Source organism: Glycine max, chromosome 11 (genome assembly GCF_000004515.6).
Source record: "Glycine max cultivar Williams 82 chromosome 11, Glycine_max_v4.0, whole genome shotgun sequence".
Lineage (NCBI taxonomy): Eukaryota > Viridiplantae > Streptophyta > Magnoliopsida > Fabales > Fabaceae > Glycine > Glycine max.
Window position 1 is genome coordinate 39,627,843 of NC_038247.2, and position 15,903 is coordinate 39,643,745.

At 33.6% G+C, this 15,903-nt stretch overlaps 1 protein-coding gene and 1 long non-coding RNA gene across 5 annotated transcripts; both read right to left on the reverse strand.

The window, feature by feature from the left end:
* Nucleotides 1–2,655: 2,655 nt before the first annotated feature.
* LOC121173074 (protein EXORDIUM-like 5) lies at nt 2,656–3,084 on the reverse strand. The gene has a single exon (XM_041006865.1). The coding sequence runs from the start codon at nt 3,082–3,084 to the stop codon at nt 2,656–2,658; it is 429 nt and encodes a 142-aa protein (XP_040862799.1).
* A 4,666-nt stretch (nt 3,085–7,750) lies between these two features.
* Nucleotides 7,751–15,784, reverse strand: LOC106795218 (uncharacterized). Of its 4 annotated transcripts, XR_005887257.1 has the most exons (9): nt 13,872–14,447; nt 13,461–13,565; nt 12,108–12,243; nt 11,053–11,177; nt 10,743–10,819; nt 10,115–10,181; nt 8,827–8,911; nt 8,398–8,489; nt 8,174–8,240 (listed from the first exon to the last, which is right to left on the reverse strand). It is a non-coding gene; the product is annotated as an uncharacterized lncRNA (long non-coding RNA). The 4 variants fall into 4 exon arrangements; XR_005887255.1 differs by lacking the exons at nt 10,743–10,819; nt 11,053–11,177; XR_005887258.1 differs by lacking the exons at nt 10,115–10,181; nt 10,743–10,819; nt 11,053–11,177; ... (1 more) ...; nt 13,461–13,565; nt 13,872–14,447 and adding exons at nt 7,751–8,098; nt 14,457–15,204; nt 15,673–15,784 and having other exon boundaries at nt 8,235–8,240; nt 8,827–9,113.
* Nucleotides 15,785–15,903: the final 119 nt, after the last annotated feature.

The window sequence follows — 15,903 nt, forward strand, 5'->3', positions numbered from 1 at the left end:
TAATTTTCCATGTATAATAATTTATCTAACTAAGCTGTAAATTAATAATAACTAAACACTATTATTCTAAAACATAAAATAATAATTTAAGAAAATTAATTTATCATGTATAATAATTTATCTACCTAAATCGTAAATTAATAATAACTAAACACTATTATTCTAAAACATAAAATAATAATTTAATAACAAAATTAATTTTCCATGTATAATAATTTATCTAACTAAGCTGTAAATTAATAATAACTAAACACTATTATTCTAAAACATAAAATAATAATTTAAAAAAATTAATTTATCATGTATAATAATTTATCTACCTAAACCGTAAATTAATAATAACTAAACACTATTATTCTAAAACACAAAATAATAATTTACCAAAATTAATTTAACACTAAACCATAAATTAATAATAACTAAGTGATATTAAAAATGCAAAACTAATTAATTATTTTCAGCAAAGAAAAACAAGCTTTAGAACATGCCATTAGTTCACTTGTGCAGCAAAGAAAACAAGAAAAAGCACGCGTCCTTGAAAATAGCATGCGTAGTGTATTGTTCATGCAACAAAGAAAAACAAGCTTTAGAACAGTAGTGTATTGTTCACTCACGTTAATGCAGTGCATTGTTCACTCACGTTACAACACAAATAGCAGAAAACAACCGTCAAGGGAATAATTTTAGAACAATAATGCTGAAAACAAGCTTCATAGGCTCCAATAATTTACACCCGTGAAGGTTGCACATGCATGAATAGAATAAAAGTAGTCATGAAGCATGCTTATACGGTCATTTATGGTGAAATGATTTATGATAGCATGGAATCTTGCCAGAAATAAAGTAGTCAAATTTAACTTATGTTGTAAACATGATTTATGATAGCATGGACCAACTTGCTTTAAGTTGTTAAATTTTTTAAATGTTTTTTTATTATTTGTAGACATATTTTTATTATGTTAACCTTTTTTTTTCTTTTCGTAAATATGTTTTTTCTTTTAAAATTAATATTTTTTACGATTTTATTTTTATTTTAAATAAAAAAAGTTAAAAATATATTTAAATATATAATAAATAATATTAAGTTGATTTTATTAGTATATTTTTTGTGATTTTATTTGATATGTTATTATTTTATTTTAATGTTTTATTATTTAAAACATGTTATATATATTTTGAATATAGTTTACTTTAAATGTTTCTTATTTAAAGTTTAAATAATCTATCAATAAAAATTAAAAATAACATAATTAATATATTAATATAAAACGCACAATACAAATAAAAGAAAAACATAAAAATTACAAGTTATTTTAGTCATGTACTTGTTTGTATGGACAGTTAGTCCGATTATGTCCTTCACTTCTACATAATGAGCATTTCTTAGGCCTATTTGAAATTGGTTCATCCATCTCATTATGTATTCGAGTAGTGGTCGGCTTGCCTAATGTCAATCGTTGTTTCAAAGGATCAGACATAAAATACGAACCTAAATATTGTGGCCATGTGTCTTCACTTCCAAGGGAATGAAAATGATGTTGATAAACTTTGAAAATGTTTTCCAACTTGTATACAGGGTCAACAAAGTCATCATAATTTAAATTGCAAAAAACACACGCTGCAATTGCATGCAAGCAAGGTAGTCGAAGTGCTTGAAATTGTCCGCAATCACACGACCATTCATTCAATTTGACAGTGCATGCCATTGCTCGTCGATCAAGTCGCGTATTTGCAATTTCTTGAACCTCAAACTCCCATGTTTCTCGAACATACATGCGAACATAATGCGAGGTAGTAATGTGTTGATTTTCTTGCATCATGACATATACGTCTTTGGAGTACCTATGCCCTGCCTTTATCATATTCATGATTTTGATGCCGTTAGTAACAAATGAATCATTTATTTTATTAAATGTTTCATTGACTAAGGCAGCAATAGGTAATGCTCGGGCTCCTTTCAAAACAGAATTCATACATTTAGCAAGGTTGGTAGTCATATGGTCATACTGTTTTCCTTTATCATACGCCTGAGTCCATTTACTCTTAGAAATTTGATCCAACTAATCTGCTGCTTGTGGAAACTTTGCTCGCATAGCGAGCAACTGAGCCTCAAATCGTAGTTTCCTCATCTCATACCATGTGCGAAAAGATAGAAAAATGAGTAATAAATTTAGAGTGTGTTTGGATGAGGAAATTTAAAATTTTAAAAATTTTAAATTTTGATAATTTCAAATGCTTCAATTTAAATTCCTTCATTTCTAAAATTTTATGTTTGGATAAAAAATTAAATTTCTTCATTTTTAAAATTGTGTTTGGATAAAGAAATTAAATTTCTTCATTTTTTAAATTTTATATTTTAATAAAACAATTTTTTAATAAAATAATTATTTTTTTCAACAGAGGAAGTGTCATTCAGGAGATTATTTTTTCAGCATAAAATTAACCGTTAATATTATTTTTTCAACTGAATAATATAAAATTTTAAATTCTAAAAAAAATTTAATAAAATTTTGAAAATCGGAATTTACCGCGAAAAGGATTGAGTAATAAATAAAAATGAATTTCGTCAAGTAGAGAAATAAAAAAAAGTAAAATGATACAACATCATTAGGTATGATACATAGGGTAAAAAGAAAAAAAAAAGTATGAAGGAACTCAATCCAAAGCATTGGGACCAGCACAGGCCTTCAAAATAGGGCTCCAAATCCACTGCACCAAAAACTTCCGTCCATTCCTACCGTTAAGATTAAACGTTCTCCCTTCGTCGTCTTTCATAATGGAACCAATATAGCCGCCGCCACCACCCATTTCGTACAAGCCCTCGTACAAATCTTCGATCTCGGTGGGCGCGGTGGGGTCCTCGTCGGCGTACCACGCGTTCACGAGCGGGTTCGACGAGAGCTCCGCCAGCTTGTGCCCGATCACACTCACCATGTCGTCCACCTCGATGTCTCCGTTCGACAGTATGAGGTGGCCGGGGCCACCGCTACCTATGTACCCGGGGACGGCGAAGGGATAAGCGCAAACCTCAAGGCACTGTTTTTCGGAGTTCCCCACCCACGCGTAATTCAGAGAAAGTGTCATACAACACAAAAGAATTTCAAATTCTTTCATAAAATAAAAGGATTTGAAAATGCTAATATTTAAGTTAACTAAAATCCCTGATCAAAATACTCAAATTTCAATTTCTTTTTAATTTTTTATCCAAATATCTTATTTAATTGAAAAGTAATTAAAATTCTTTAAAAAATTGAATTACCTTATTAAATTTCTCTATCCAAACGTACTATTAGTAAACATGTAATAAAGCAAGAATATGATGCATGAAATAGGAAGAAACATACCCATATTGATTACTTGTTTTTTTAAGTCAACATTTTTAAACTGTTTGTTGAAATTTGATGCAATGTGGGGAATGCAATACACAGACGAAACATCTGGTTCATTCCAACCAACACGTTCGGATTGTAAAGCTGCTAGCAAACTGGTTCCCCTGTCTGATATAATACATAAATTTGGTTGCGGAGTAACATATCTTTGCAAATAATGCAAGAACCACATCCAAGCTTCTCTAGTCTCGCTCTCAACAACTGCAAAAGCAAGTGGAAAATTGTTCCTACTACAATCTTGTCTGATGGGAGTTAACAAAGTACCATGGTATTTGCCAGTTAAAAATGTCTCATCTAATTGCACAAGTGGCTTGCAATATTTGAAGCCTTCAATGCATGGATTAAAGTTGTGTGTTTAGGGTTTGGGGTTTAGGGCTTGGGGTTTGGAGTTTAGGATTTAGGGTTTGGTGATACTTGTGGTAAAGTTGTGTGTTAGGATTTAGGATACAATGAGAAGGATATTTGGACTATTAATGAGTTAGTTAATTAGAGGGTTTTATTAGATATAAATAGGGGAAGAAGGATATGAAATATTCTCTTCTATTTTCTGTTCTTTTCTTATATTTAGTAAAATTCTTTCTTTTCTTCATCATTTCAATTTTGTTCCTAACATTGTGAGGCTAGACTGATTAATCTGGGAAAGCAATGTAGCTAGGCTCATGTCTCTAGGAAAATCATTGGGCTAGATTATATCTAATCTTATAGTGCATGATTTGAACCAAAGAAGGCGGATCTGAGTAGTTGAGGTTATGAGTCAACAAGAAGAGAGAGAAAATGAATCAATGTGTCTTTCTCAAACTCCACCCATGTAGACTACAAGCGCTAGCCAAAAAAATAAATGAGAAATTGAATCCATGATTCTATGCCCTATATTTGCAATCACCTTTTTCTCCTTGTTGTCTAAAGTCACCTAACACCTTTGAGATGAAGGTGGATTAAATGAGCCATGCCACATTCGTTTCAAACTATGTAAATGGATACTTGATAGTGAGGACCAAAAAGGTAAAGAATTGCAACTATAGGCACCAAAATGAGATGTTTTAAACTATACGGACTAAAAGGGAAAGTTATTACAACTATAAGAAACAAATGGGTAATTTCAATGTTTTCAAATAATGAGGTTAGCTCCATCTTTCAGGTTTTTCTGATCATCTTGATATGTGACTGATATTATCGTCTTTACTTTTTTGATCAATTTGTTTGCATTTGAACTAAACTCTATGTATTTGACTATTTGGATTTGGATTAGTACTTGGTATCTTTACTCATTCCAAGATATTTTTCTGGGTATTACTTGATTTTACTCGGCAAATAAATGATGACGATGGGTACAAAATTATTGTTTTTCAATGTTGTTCAGTTTTCTTTCATAATCCAACAACAACAACAACAACAAGAATAATAATAATAGGACTCTCCGCTTGCAAATAGGACTCTCTGCTTCCCACAAGGGATAGTGGAAGACTTACTGATCAAGGTCAGAAAATTCATTTTCCCTGTGGACTTTATGATTCTGGATATAGAGGAGAATGAAGTCACACCAATTATTTTGGGAAAACTCTTCCTCAACACAATAGGAACATTGATTGATGTCAAGGAAGGGAAATTGACTTGGTGGCTAGGTGATGAGGAAGAAGTATTTAAGGTATTTGGTACTGCAACAAACTCATTTTCTCCTCATTCCTGCAATTTTGTGCAGGCCACTAACAAGATAAAAGTCATTTTCTCCTCAAATACCCATAAACCCTAATTAGTCAAGTAACCCTAATTTGTCAAATACCCCTAAACCCTAATTGACCAAGTAACACTAAACCCTAATTACTCAACTACCTATAAACCCTCATTAGTCAAATACCCCTAAACCCGAATTTGTCAAGTAACCCTAAACCCTTATTTGTCAAATATCCCTAAACCCAATTAGTCAAGCAACCCTATTTTTTCAAATAACCCTAAACCCTAATTTATCAAACACACTTAAACCCCAATTAGTAAAGTAAACCTAAACCATGATCTATCAAATATAGATAAACCCTAATTAGTTAAGTAACTGTATCCCTAATTTGTAAAATAACCCTAAACCCTAAGCATTCAAGTAACACTAAACCCTAATTAGTCAAGTACACATAAACCCCAATTTGTCAAGTAACACGTGAATCCTAATTTTTCAAATACTCATAAACCCTAATAAATCAAATAACCCTAAATTGTCAAATAACCATAAACCCTAATTGGTCAAGTAACACAATATTCTAATTTGTCAAATAACCCTACACCCTAATTAGTCAAGTACCACTAAACCTTAATTAGTCAAGTACCTATAAATCTTAATTAGTCACATACACCTAAACCCCAAATTGTCAAGTAACCCTAAACCTTAATTTTCAAATACCCATAAACCCTTATTAGTCAAGTAACCCTAATTTGTCAAATACCCTAAACCCTAATTGGCCAAGTAACACTAAACCCTAATTAACTCAACTACATATAAATCCTCATTAGTCAAATACCCCTAAATCCAAATTCGTCAAGTAACCCTAAACCCTTATTTGTCAAATACCCCTAAACCCAATTAGTCAAGCAACCCTATCTTTTCAAATAACCCTAAACCCTAATTGGTCATGTAACACTAAACCCTAATAAGTCAAGTACAATAAACCATAATTAGTCAAATACCACTAAAAGCTTATTTGTAAAGAAACCCTGAACCCTACTTTGTCAAATACCCATTAAAACTCAATCAGTCAAGTAATCCTAAACCCTTATCTTTGAAATACCCCTAAACCATAACTAGCAAAGTAACCCTAAAGTCTAATTTGTCAAATAACCATAAATACCCCTAAACCATAACTAGCAAAGTAACCCTAAAGTCTAATTTGTCAAATAACCATAAACCCTAATTAGTTAAGTAACACAAAACCCTAATTAGTCAAGTACACATAAATCTGAAATAGTCAAACACACATAAACCCCAATTTCTCAAGTAACCCTAAACATCTAATTTTTCAAATACCCCTAAATCCTACTTAGTCAAGTAACCTAATTAGTCAAGTACCCTAAACCCTTATTAGTCAAATATCCTTATTTCCTACTTTGTCAAATACCCCTAAACCTTAACTACTCAAGTACCCATAAACCGTAATTAGTCAAATACTGCTAAATCCTAATTTGTCAAGTAATCAAAAAACCTTATTTGTAAAATACCCCTAAATTATAATTAGTCAACTAACCCTAATTTGTCATATAACCCTAAACTCTAATTAGTCAAGTAACTCTAATTTGTCAAATAATCCTAAACGCTAATTGGTCAAGTAACACTAAACCCTAATTACTCAACTACACATAAACCCTCGTTACTCAAATACCCCTAAAACCTAAACACTAAGTTGTCAAATACCCGTAAACTCTAATTAGTGAAGTATCCGTAAACCCTAAGTTTTTAAAATAGTCATAAACCCTAATTGGTCAATGAACACAAAACCCTAATTAGTCAAGTACAAATCACCCTAATTAGTGAAATACCCATAAACCCAAATTTGTCAAATACCCTTAAACCCCAACAAGTCAACTAGACCTAAACCTTGATTAGTCAATACTTCTAAACCCTAATTAAGGGATCTCAACTCATCTAATATCTTATGCAAGGGATCCTTAGGAGTAAAACCCTCACCATTAACACTAGATGAAGAATGAAGACTCACGTTGGTTCCTAAGTTATGGTTCTTTCTTGTTGGGGGTTTGAAAACAAAAGGTAAAAGAAACTATGATTGAAACTAGCCAAAATAAACACTAAAAGAGGTGTGAAAGATAAGGTAAAAACTAATTGGTAAAAGGCAAGCTACCTAGGCGGTTTGACAATGGAGAGTAAAGGAAATAAGCTATGAAAGTAAGCAAGAAATTAAAGTGCAAGAAATGCAAACTAGGCGGATCCTAAGAGTGTTTAGATGATCTTATTTAAGGTTCCCAACAAAACACTCACTATCCTAAGGGAAAATTGCCTAAAATTATAACACACAAATGGAAGTAGGGTGACCTATTGGAGGCTCCCAACTTACTTCCAATGAAAGGCCTTTTTGTTACAAAATTTGAAAGCAAAGCAAATTGTTAATTACAAAATTACAAAAAAAAAGTCCTCAATTGTGGTGGCTATTCTATCTTTGGTGTTTCACTCAATTTGGAGTGCTTCTTAGTCCAATAGCGCTTAAGGTGGTTGACCCCTTGCTTCTTGACTCAAATTCTTCAAGGTATGACATCAATCCTCCTTTCCAATTTCCTATATGACAAATCACAAGTAAGGAAACAAAGAGACAAACAATAAGCAAAGACAAAAAAAAATGAAATGAAAGCTAAACCAATAGAGTTTTAACAAGACAAATTTTCAAGGATTATTCAATAATTAAAGCAATGAAAAGCACACAAAAGCAAACAAGGATTCAAAGAGAAACCTAGAATGGACCTAGAGTAGAGTAGAAAAACAAAAAATTTTAAGTAGCCTTTCCATCCAATTGAGTATAAGCCATATGAAATCAGTAACACACAAGTAGCCTTTCCATCCAACTGAAAATATTTTAAGTGCCATTATGAAATGAGTATTACCAGAAAGCTTGAAATGAGTATAAGCCATATGAAATCAGTATCACCAGAATGATTGCATAGTCAACAGTCAAGCAATAAGGATCTAGCATGCCTACATCTTAGTACCTTCTACAAAACTGAAGAAAACCAAGTCAACCCAACAAACAGTTAAATCATAAATGCTACGTACCGTTGTGAAGCTCTGCTTAGATGTAAAATCTTCCTTTTTTTTTTTACCTTAAAAGGATACTAATTAACAACGTTTCTCTTTACCTTGACCTACACATCAAAAGAGACAACAAATCAACTACCTCTCAGCCTGGAAGATTATGATTGTCATCAATTGGCTCAAAACCAACAAATTCCTATAGCTAGGAAAACTATTGTGACAATCTTACAACTAGCTCAAATTCATTTACAAAGAAAAGCTGCATACATTCTAGCAGCAACGGTCTTCAATTCTTGGTAAAATCCTCAACCCTAGTCACTAGTCAGCAAGGATCCCAAACTCTTGTAACATCCTCAACCCTGTTTATAAATAGGACAATGTTATAAATATTCTAAGTATCACCCTTTTAGTATTTTATTCCTTATTCATAAACAAAGAAAACCAAGCAACCACAAATATCACAATGCTATAAATATTCTAATTATCATCCAACATCATTAAAGGGCTAATTAAAACATCTCAATGTAAAACCACAACAAACATCTTATGTACCACACGAGTGAGCAACTAATAAGTAAAACAAAGCTTTCACAACAAAAATTCAGTAGAAAGTAAAGAAAATGATTGAACAAATGAACAAGATTTTTCCACATATGCAAAGCCTAATCCAAGAACTATTGCAAAGACAAAATTTACCATGAATTGGAATTGGGTAACTCAGAATTGAAGCTCGACATTCCTCTTTCAGCTCCCTTGTCATCTTCAACAACAATTATTGTACCTGCATGTCCAGTTACTCAAACAAAAAGGCAATAGACCTGGTTACAAAAAGTTTCCTTGTAGATACTATAACTACCATTAAAAGCTTTTGTAATTATTTTTTTCCTTAGGGATAGATGCATTTCAAAATAAACCATGCATGACTTAGCCATCTTGTCAGCACTTGCTACCTCAAAACCATCTCTTCTATGGAACTCTTTAACCTGCTCCATTAGTTAAAAACAAAACAAGGATCAGTAAATCCTTCATAAAAATGTCTTACAATACATATTATATTAGCAGGTCATTCAAATTCCTAAAGTAGTCCACAGTTTCACCAGTAACCAAAAAAACTGGTCATAAAATTAGACCTAATCATCAACAACCGAAGATAAGAATTATGATAAAAAGTTGAAAGCTGATGTTGAAAAGAAAGAATGATGCTTACCTCTGTGTCAGGTAAATTTTTATACTGCGGCAGCACCAGTCACTCGGCAAATTCAGTGTATGAGCATGGAACTGATTCAGTTATACCATAAGAAAATTTGAAAGAAATTGAATCTTCTACAGTTGAGCTTTGCTGGAGAAGACAATCAGGGCTCATTAGAAGTAGAGGAAATATTCAAATCATTTACATGATCCTTGATCACAATGAATTACAACTTGCTATGGTCATCTTCAATTTCAAGATGATTATATCAGCACGTTCATAGTTAATCTAGGTTATAATTTCAGTATACATCTCATAATCAGGAGCATGCAAACAGATTAAACAGCTTTACATGACTTCTATTTCCAACATAGGAGTGAGGGAAAGAAGATAGATCTGATGAATTTAAAGAAAAATAAATTATGCATAATAACAAATATCTCTAAAACTACAGAGGCAGCATGAACATTGCAAGTGATCAATATCAGAATTCAGAAGCTACTAACTGAACACTGCAAGCATGTTGTATCTCCAACCACACAGGCAGCAAAGAGAGGGTAATAATTAATTCACCTCTACAACAGGATCCTGGTATGAAGTAGTTTTGCATTGCAAGTGATCAATATCAGAATTCAGAAGCTACTAACTGAACACTGCAAGCATGTTGTATCTCCAACCACACAGGCAGCAAAGAGAGGGTAATAATTAATTCACCTCTACAACAGGATCCTGGTATGAAGTAGTTTTGTATGTAAATCTTGCACAAACAGCCAAAATAATAAAGCATTGACCAACCTGTTATTTACCCCTGAATCATCAGTCCTCCCAAGAAGCCTCGGTCCCAACTGCCTATCTAAACAGTCTGGAGAACAAAATAAGTAGTCAATAAATGGTTTAAAACAGGCACAAGGTGAGAAATAAAACAGGCACAAGGTGAGACATAAAACATGCACTTAAACCAATATTCATTCCTCAAACTCAATACTAAACTAGCGTTTAGAATTCAGGAACACTTGCCCCAAAACATCACTTACACAAGTTGCACTTAAACCACCTGGTCACACTTCAAAATTCAAAAACTAAAACAAAAAGTATGTACACTAGCCAGAGCTACAAAACTTTCACCACAAAAATCACTACACCAATTACTCTACCACACACAACAACACAACTTTTATTTATCTTACCGGATGACATTAACTACACAGATCAGCAGGCAACTGAAATTCATCAATCTACCAAACACGGATCACTCACGACAAACAACAACAAGAACAATAACAAACAAAGCCTTACTCAGTCAGACTTACACATTAATTGTACTAAAAATGTAAAACACAAAACATCTATACTCCCTGTTAAGAATCTAAAAATGATTAAAATGATACTTAAATTAACACCAATGAATCCCCTGACTGGCTACCTTAATCAGCCACCTCATGCCCATTTGAATGTTATATTTTGTCGGGAATTTTAGCGGCTCTCTCTCCTCCATATCATCTGCGAGTAGGTTCTGAATGTTTAGATATGGAAATGAAGAAATAACGTAGTACATGGTGCTTTAGGAGATTTGTAAAGTAAAAGAAAAAAAAATAAGAACACATTGAACATTTATTCCCCCTCAATTCCTTATTTATTTTGTCTCTGTATCTATACATTTTAGTCCTTATATCTAAAAAATACTCATTTTAATAGGTTTTGTACCACTCTTGGGCCAAAGATCAAATAAATACCTGGTAGCTTGTTCACTATAGAAAGTATCTGGCCTTGTTCCAAGTTTCATGAACTTCATATCTACTTATTGTTATCTATCCCCAATGATCAAGAAAAAACCTCTACTTGAAAGCCTGCACAAATTCTGAACACTACAAATTTAATGCTACTACAGATCCCATAAAGTAAAGGTCAGGATACTATGCTTAAGTAATTATAGAGGGAGAAAACAGCCCAAGACAGGAATTCACATGATTATGTCATGGTTGTAGTTGTTGCACGATGTTGGAGACCATGCACTCATGGATTGTATCATGGTTCTGGTTCATGATTATGCAACATGGTCTTGGTGGGTGGCTCTTACATGGTCTGTATGGCAGTTGAGGAACAAGATTATATTATCAAGTGGGACTTTCAACGGAAACAAACTGATGGAGGACTCCCTATTTTTACTTTGGACGTGGCTCAGAAACTATGAGAAAGATTTTATATCTCATTACAATCAGTGGTCATCTAACCTTAGAGAGACTTTTGTTTTTAGACAAGTGTAGCAGTCATAGTGTATTGATAGTTGTATAACCAAGCTGTCTAGTTTGGTACCCAACAAGACTGCTGTCAACTGTCTAGTCTGGCTTGGAAACCATTTATCTGGATTTTATTGTAATCACGGTACCTCTAACCATATATATATATATATATATATATATATATATATATATATATATATTTATCTTTTTTGCTGACCCAAAAAAATAAAAATAAAAAAATATTCTAAGTATCACCCTTTTAGTATTTTATTCCTTATTCATAAATAAAGAAAACCAAGCAGCCACAAATATCAAAATGTTATAAATATTCTAAGTATCATCCAACATCATTAAAGGGCTAATAAAAACATCTCAATGTAAAACCACAACAAACATTTTGTGTACCACACGAGTGAGCAACTAATAAGTAAAACAAAGCATTCACAACGAAAATTCTGCAGAAAGTAAAGAAAATGATTGAACCGATGAACAAGATTTCTCCACATATGCAAACCCTATCAAGGAACTATTGCAAAGACAAAATTTACCATGAATTGGAATTGGTTAACTCGGAATTGAAGCTCGGCATTCCTCTTTCAGCTCCCTTGTCATCTTCAACAACAACAATCCTCCTGGTAGTTCTACTCCCCATACATCATTCTCACCACCACATCATCAATTCCCCTGCACCTCAACAAAACATGAAAACCTTAACACCCCTAATCCAAAACAAACAACAAATTCAATAGTTAAATCATAAATCAACAAACAGTTAAATCAGTTGGTGAATGGGTCATGGCGGAAAGAATCCACGCGGTGGAGAAAGAAAGTGGAGAGTGGGTCACAGTGGAGCAGCGAAACAGCGACTACCCACGGCGGTGCAGTAGCAGTCTTGATGATGGACAGCACGACGAACAGCGCGCTATACTACCCAGTGGTCATTCACAAAAACCAAAGTGAAGCAGAGGAGACTATAGGGGTAAACATTGTAGAACGGGTGGCAAGTCATTCGAGGGGGAGTGAGACCAACCAGGATGATGAGAGTGGTGAAGAGGGTAGCTTCATGGGATCTCCGACAGCGGAGAGAACCCAAGTGGTGGAGAAAGAAGTTGGTGAGTGGGTCATGGTGGAAAGAACCCACGTGGCGGAGAAAGAAAGTGGAGAGTGGGTCACGGCGGAGCAGCCAAACAGCGAAGACCCACGGCGGTGCAGTAGCGGTCTCGATGATGGACATAACGACGAACAGCGCGTTACACTACCCAGTGGTCATTCACACAGACCTATGGGAAACTCGGTCTAGTCGGATACACTCAATTTCCCAGTTGTACTCTCTCACTTTCCAATATACTTTGGTCTGTCTATTATATCTACTTTCACATAGTCCTACACCCGTCTACTGTTCTCACACGCTGCCCAATGTTTGTTTATTGCTTTCTCACATAGCCCAGTACATTACTTTTTTTGTGGTTTAAGCTATTTTTGTTGTTTGTTAACATGTGAATATAAAAATAGAAAAAAAACAACACAAAATAGGATTTGAACCAAAGGTCATTAAGTTTTCTAAACTATTTAAAGCCACTGCACATTTATTACTATTGAGTAGATAACCTTAAGAATTTGAACATGCAAAAATTATATACTTGAAAATACTAAACTATTTTTTTCTCCCCATAAAAAATATAGATGTCTACACCATAAGATAATTATAAAATTATAAAAGATGAAAGAGAAAATAAATTAGTACTAATGTTATCTTTTTATCCTTTTAATTTTTATTGTTTTCAATTTCTCTCATATCCTTTTAATGAAGTTTATATTATTTTTCTTCTGATAAAATATTAGACTATTTTTTTCTAACATCAAAGAGAAATTCTGGATCTGTCAATGGTAGGATGATATACCTCACGGCATCTTCCTTGAGAACCTTAGTTGGTTGCCGATCAAGAAGCAGGAATAGTTCTCCTCTAGGACAATAATTAGTAATCAAACCAAACGTGAGTTTTGGTCTGCAGGTTTGAAATATTTAACAAATTTAGTAAATTAAATAGTAAAGGAGCCACGTGAAAATCCTTGCTACTCTTTAGCTTCAGAATTAAATGTAATAGGAAATAAAGGCAATAGTCCAGCTCAAGACAATATAATTTGTGAAGTCATTATCTATAAAACAAGGATATCTATGATAAAAAGGTTGTGATGTGACATATTGGAACTCTGTCATCGCTAAAGAGATCCTAATGTTCCTACCAGTTATTCTAATTGATAAATACTAATCATTCTGTTACTTATTTTAAAGTAGTATTCGAGTTACAAACCTGGAAGGAAGCATATAGATAATGCAGGTAGAAAAGGGAGGTTCAACTTGTCAAGAATTTCGCTGCATAGCCGTGGACAATTTGAGATCAGAATTCCCTGCACACAGCCAAAAGATTTGATTGTATCCCGCAGCTTGCTTCCAATGTCAATCATGAAACAAAAAATGTTATTGTCACCATAAAATCGTACAGAAAAATACTAAATTATCAAAAAATGGTTATGTTAAATACCACCATAAAGCATGGAAGAGCAAGAATCCCACAGAATTTGATATTGGTGTTATAAGTAGGAAAAAATCATGAAATTAGAAAATTAAATATAATAAGGAAATGAATTTGCAATTCCTTCTTACTCACTGTCATGACATTGTCCCATGTAAAAATTTATATAACCTCATTGAAAACCTAGTCCTTGAGATCAATGACAAAAAGTAAAAGAGCTAGGGGAGGGGGCAAAGAATGAGTTAAATTATTTTTTTTTACCAAAACCTGATGCATTCACAGAGGAACTTTGAAAGCAATTAAAATTATAGATTTTGCAAGCTTGTCCAATGAGGTGACAATGAAAATACCTAGTGTTACTACCTGATATACAGTTTTTGCTGCTCGTTTTATTGTCAATTCTAAACGATTTAAGTATTTTTCTCTCCACCCAAATCCTCAAATAATGAAAGGGAGTAAATAATGAGGGGAGGGATGATAGCCCCTTCACTTCCCCTTCCTACCAAACATTGAACCAAACAAGCTATTCTTTAAAAGACCTCTCCTCTCCAGCCAAATACTACGGTAAGGTGCAACACAAAGGCTAATCCAATACAGACAAAAAAACAGGAAGCCAAAAAGTTGTAGACACAAAGGCTCCCCACCCCCCAACTTCATCAATTATATCATTACATTATTAACATCCCTAATCTTTAGCCTTTTTGTGTTGCAATTCAGACTTGTTAGCATCACAATTTGAAATACAAGGCCAAGCAAATCAAAACATGATAAATATTATGCAAAAAGAATTGAACATACCCTGCAAACGTGCATTCCAGGAGAAGAAAGTAACAGTCATGACAGGTCCATAAAGTGTCTGACCCATGTCCATAAAGTAACAGTCATGGCAGGTGCATATAATAAAATTTTACACTTTCCTAAAGTTCCATTGGCTGAAAAGTATTTTTCTTTTTTCTACTATTAATGCATAGCATTTTGATCTGGTCATGCTCAAAATTAGAGTATCATAACTGCTGTAATTTAAAAACAGAAATACTAACGGATCTAGTTCAGTTGGTTGAGCAATGTGCGTGACTTGTTGTATACCCCCTCCTGTATCTGAGTTCAATTCCTATGGATCAAAAAAAAAAAAAAAAAAACAGAACTTATGTTCTCAATGCCATGTATAGTTTACTCTGGAGTTTGGACAGTGTCAAGACACACATTAGCATTTAGGACTTATAATAATTCATTGGCATCTTAGAAGCCAGTTCTTATGCCTGATAAGTTTTCATTCTGCTGCAGGATCAAGTAATTGGAATACTAGACTGGGAATTGTCTACCCTTGGTAACCAAATGTGTGATGTTGCATATAGCTGTATGGTATGTACTATATTGTCATTTTTCTGCATCAAGACTTTTTGGCAAATAAAGATGTGTTATAATAATGCATTCCACTTACAGTGTGCTTGGTTGGACGGAAATGGAGGAGGATAGAAAACAATCATTCCTTCTTTTCAAATTTCAAAAAGAGTGTAGAAAATTAAGTGAAGGATCTATCAATAATAAGTGAATTAATTTATGTTAGGGAACCACTCACAATGACTGGCTGGCCTGCTCTCAACAATGCCCAAGTCTAACTAACTAGTTCCAACTCATCATTACTCACTAACTCCTGCTAACCAGCTTCCTGATCTGTCTTTTTCCTGACCAACTCTTATGTTGTCTACTCCATGACTCAACCATGTGTCCTAACATGGCCCTTTCTTGGAGCTACAGCCTTGTCCAACTAACAGATCTGTTCACAAAGGTTGTGACCGGAAAACACTGT

Coding starts and splice junctions, on each gene's coding strand:
- LOC121173074 (XM_041006865.1), bottom strand. CDS start 3,084: ATGACACTTTCTCTGAATTACGCGTGGGTGGGGAACTCCGAAAAACAG.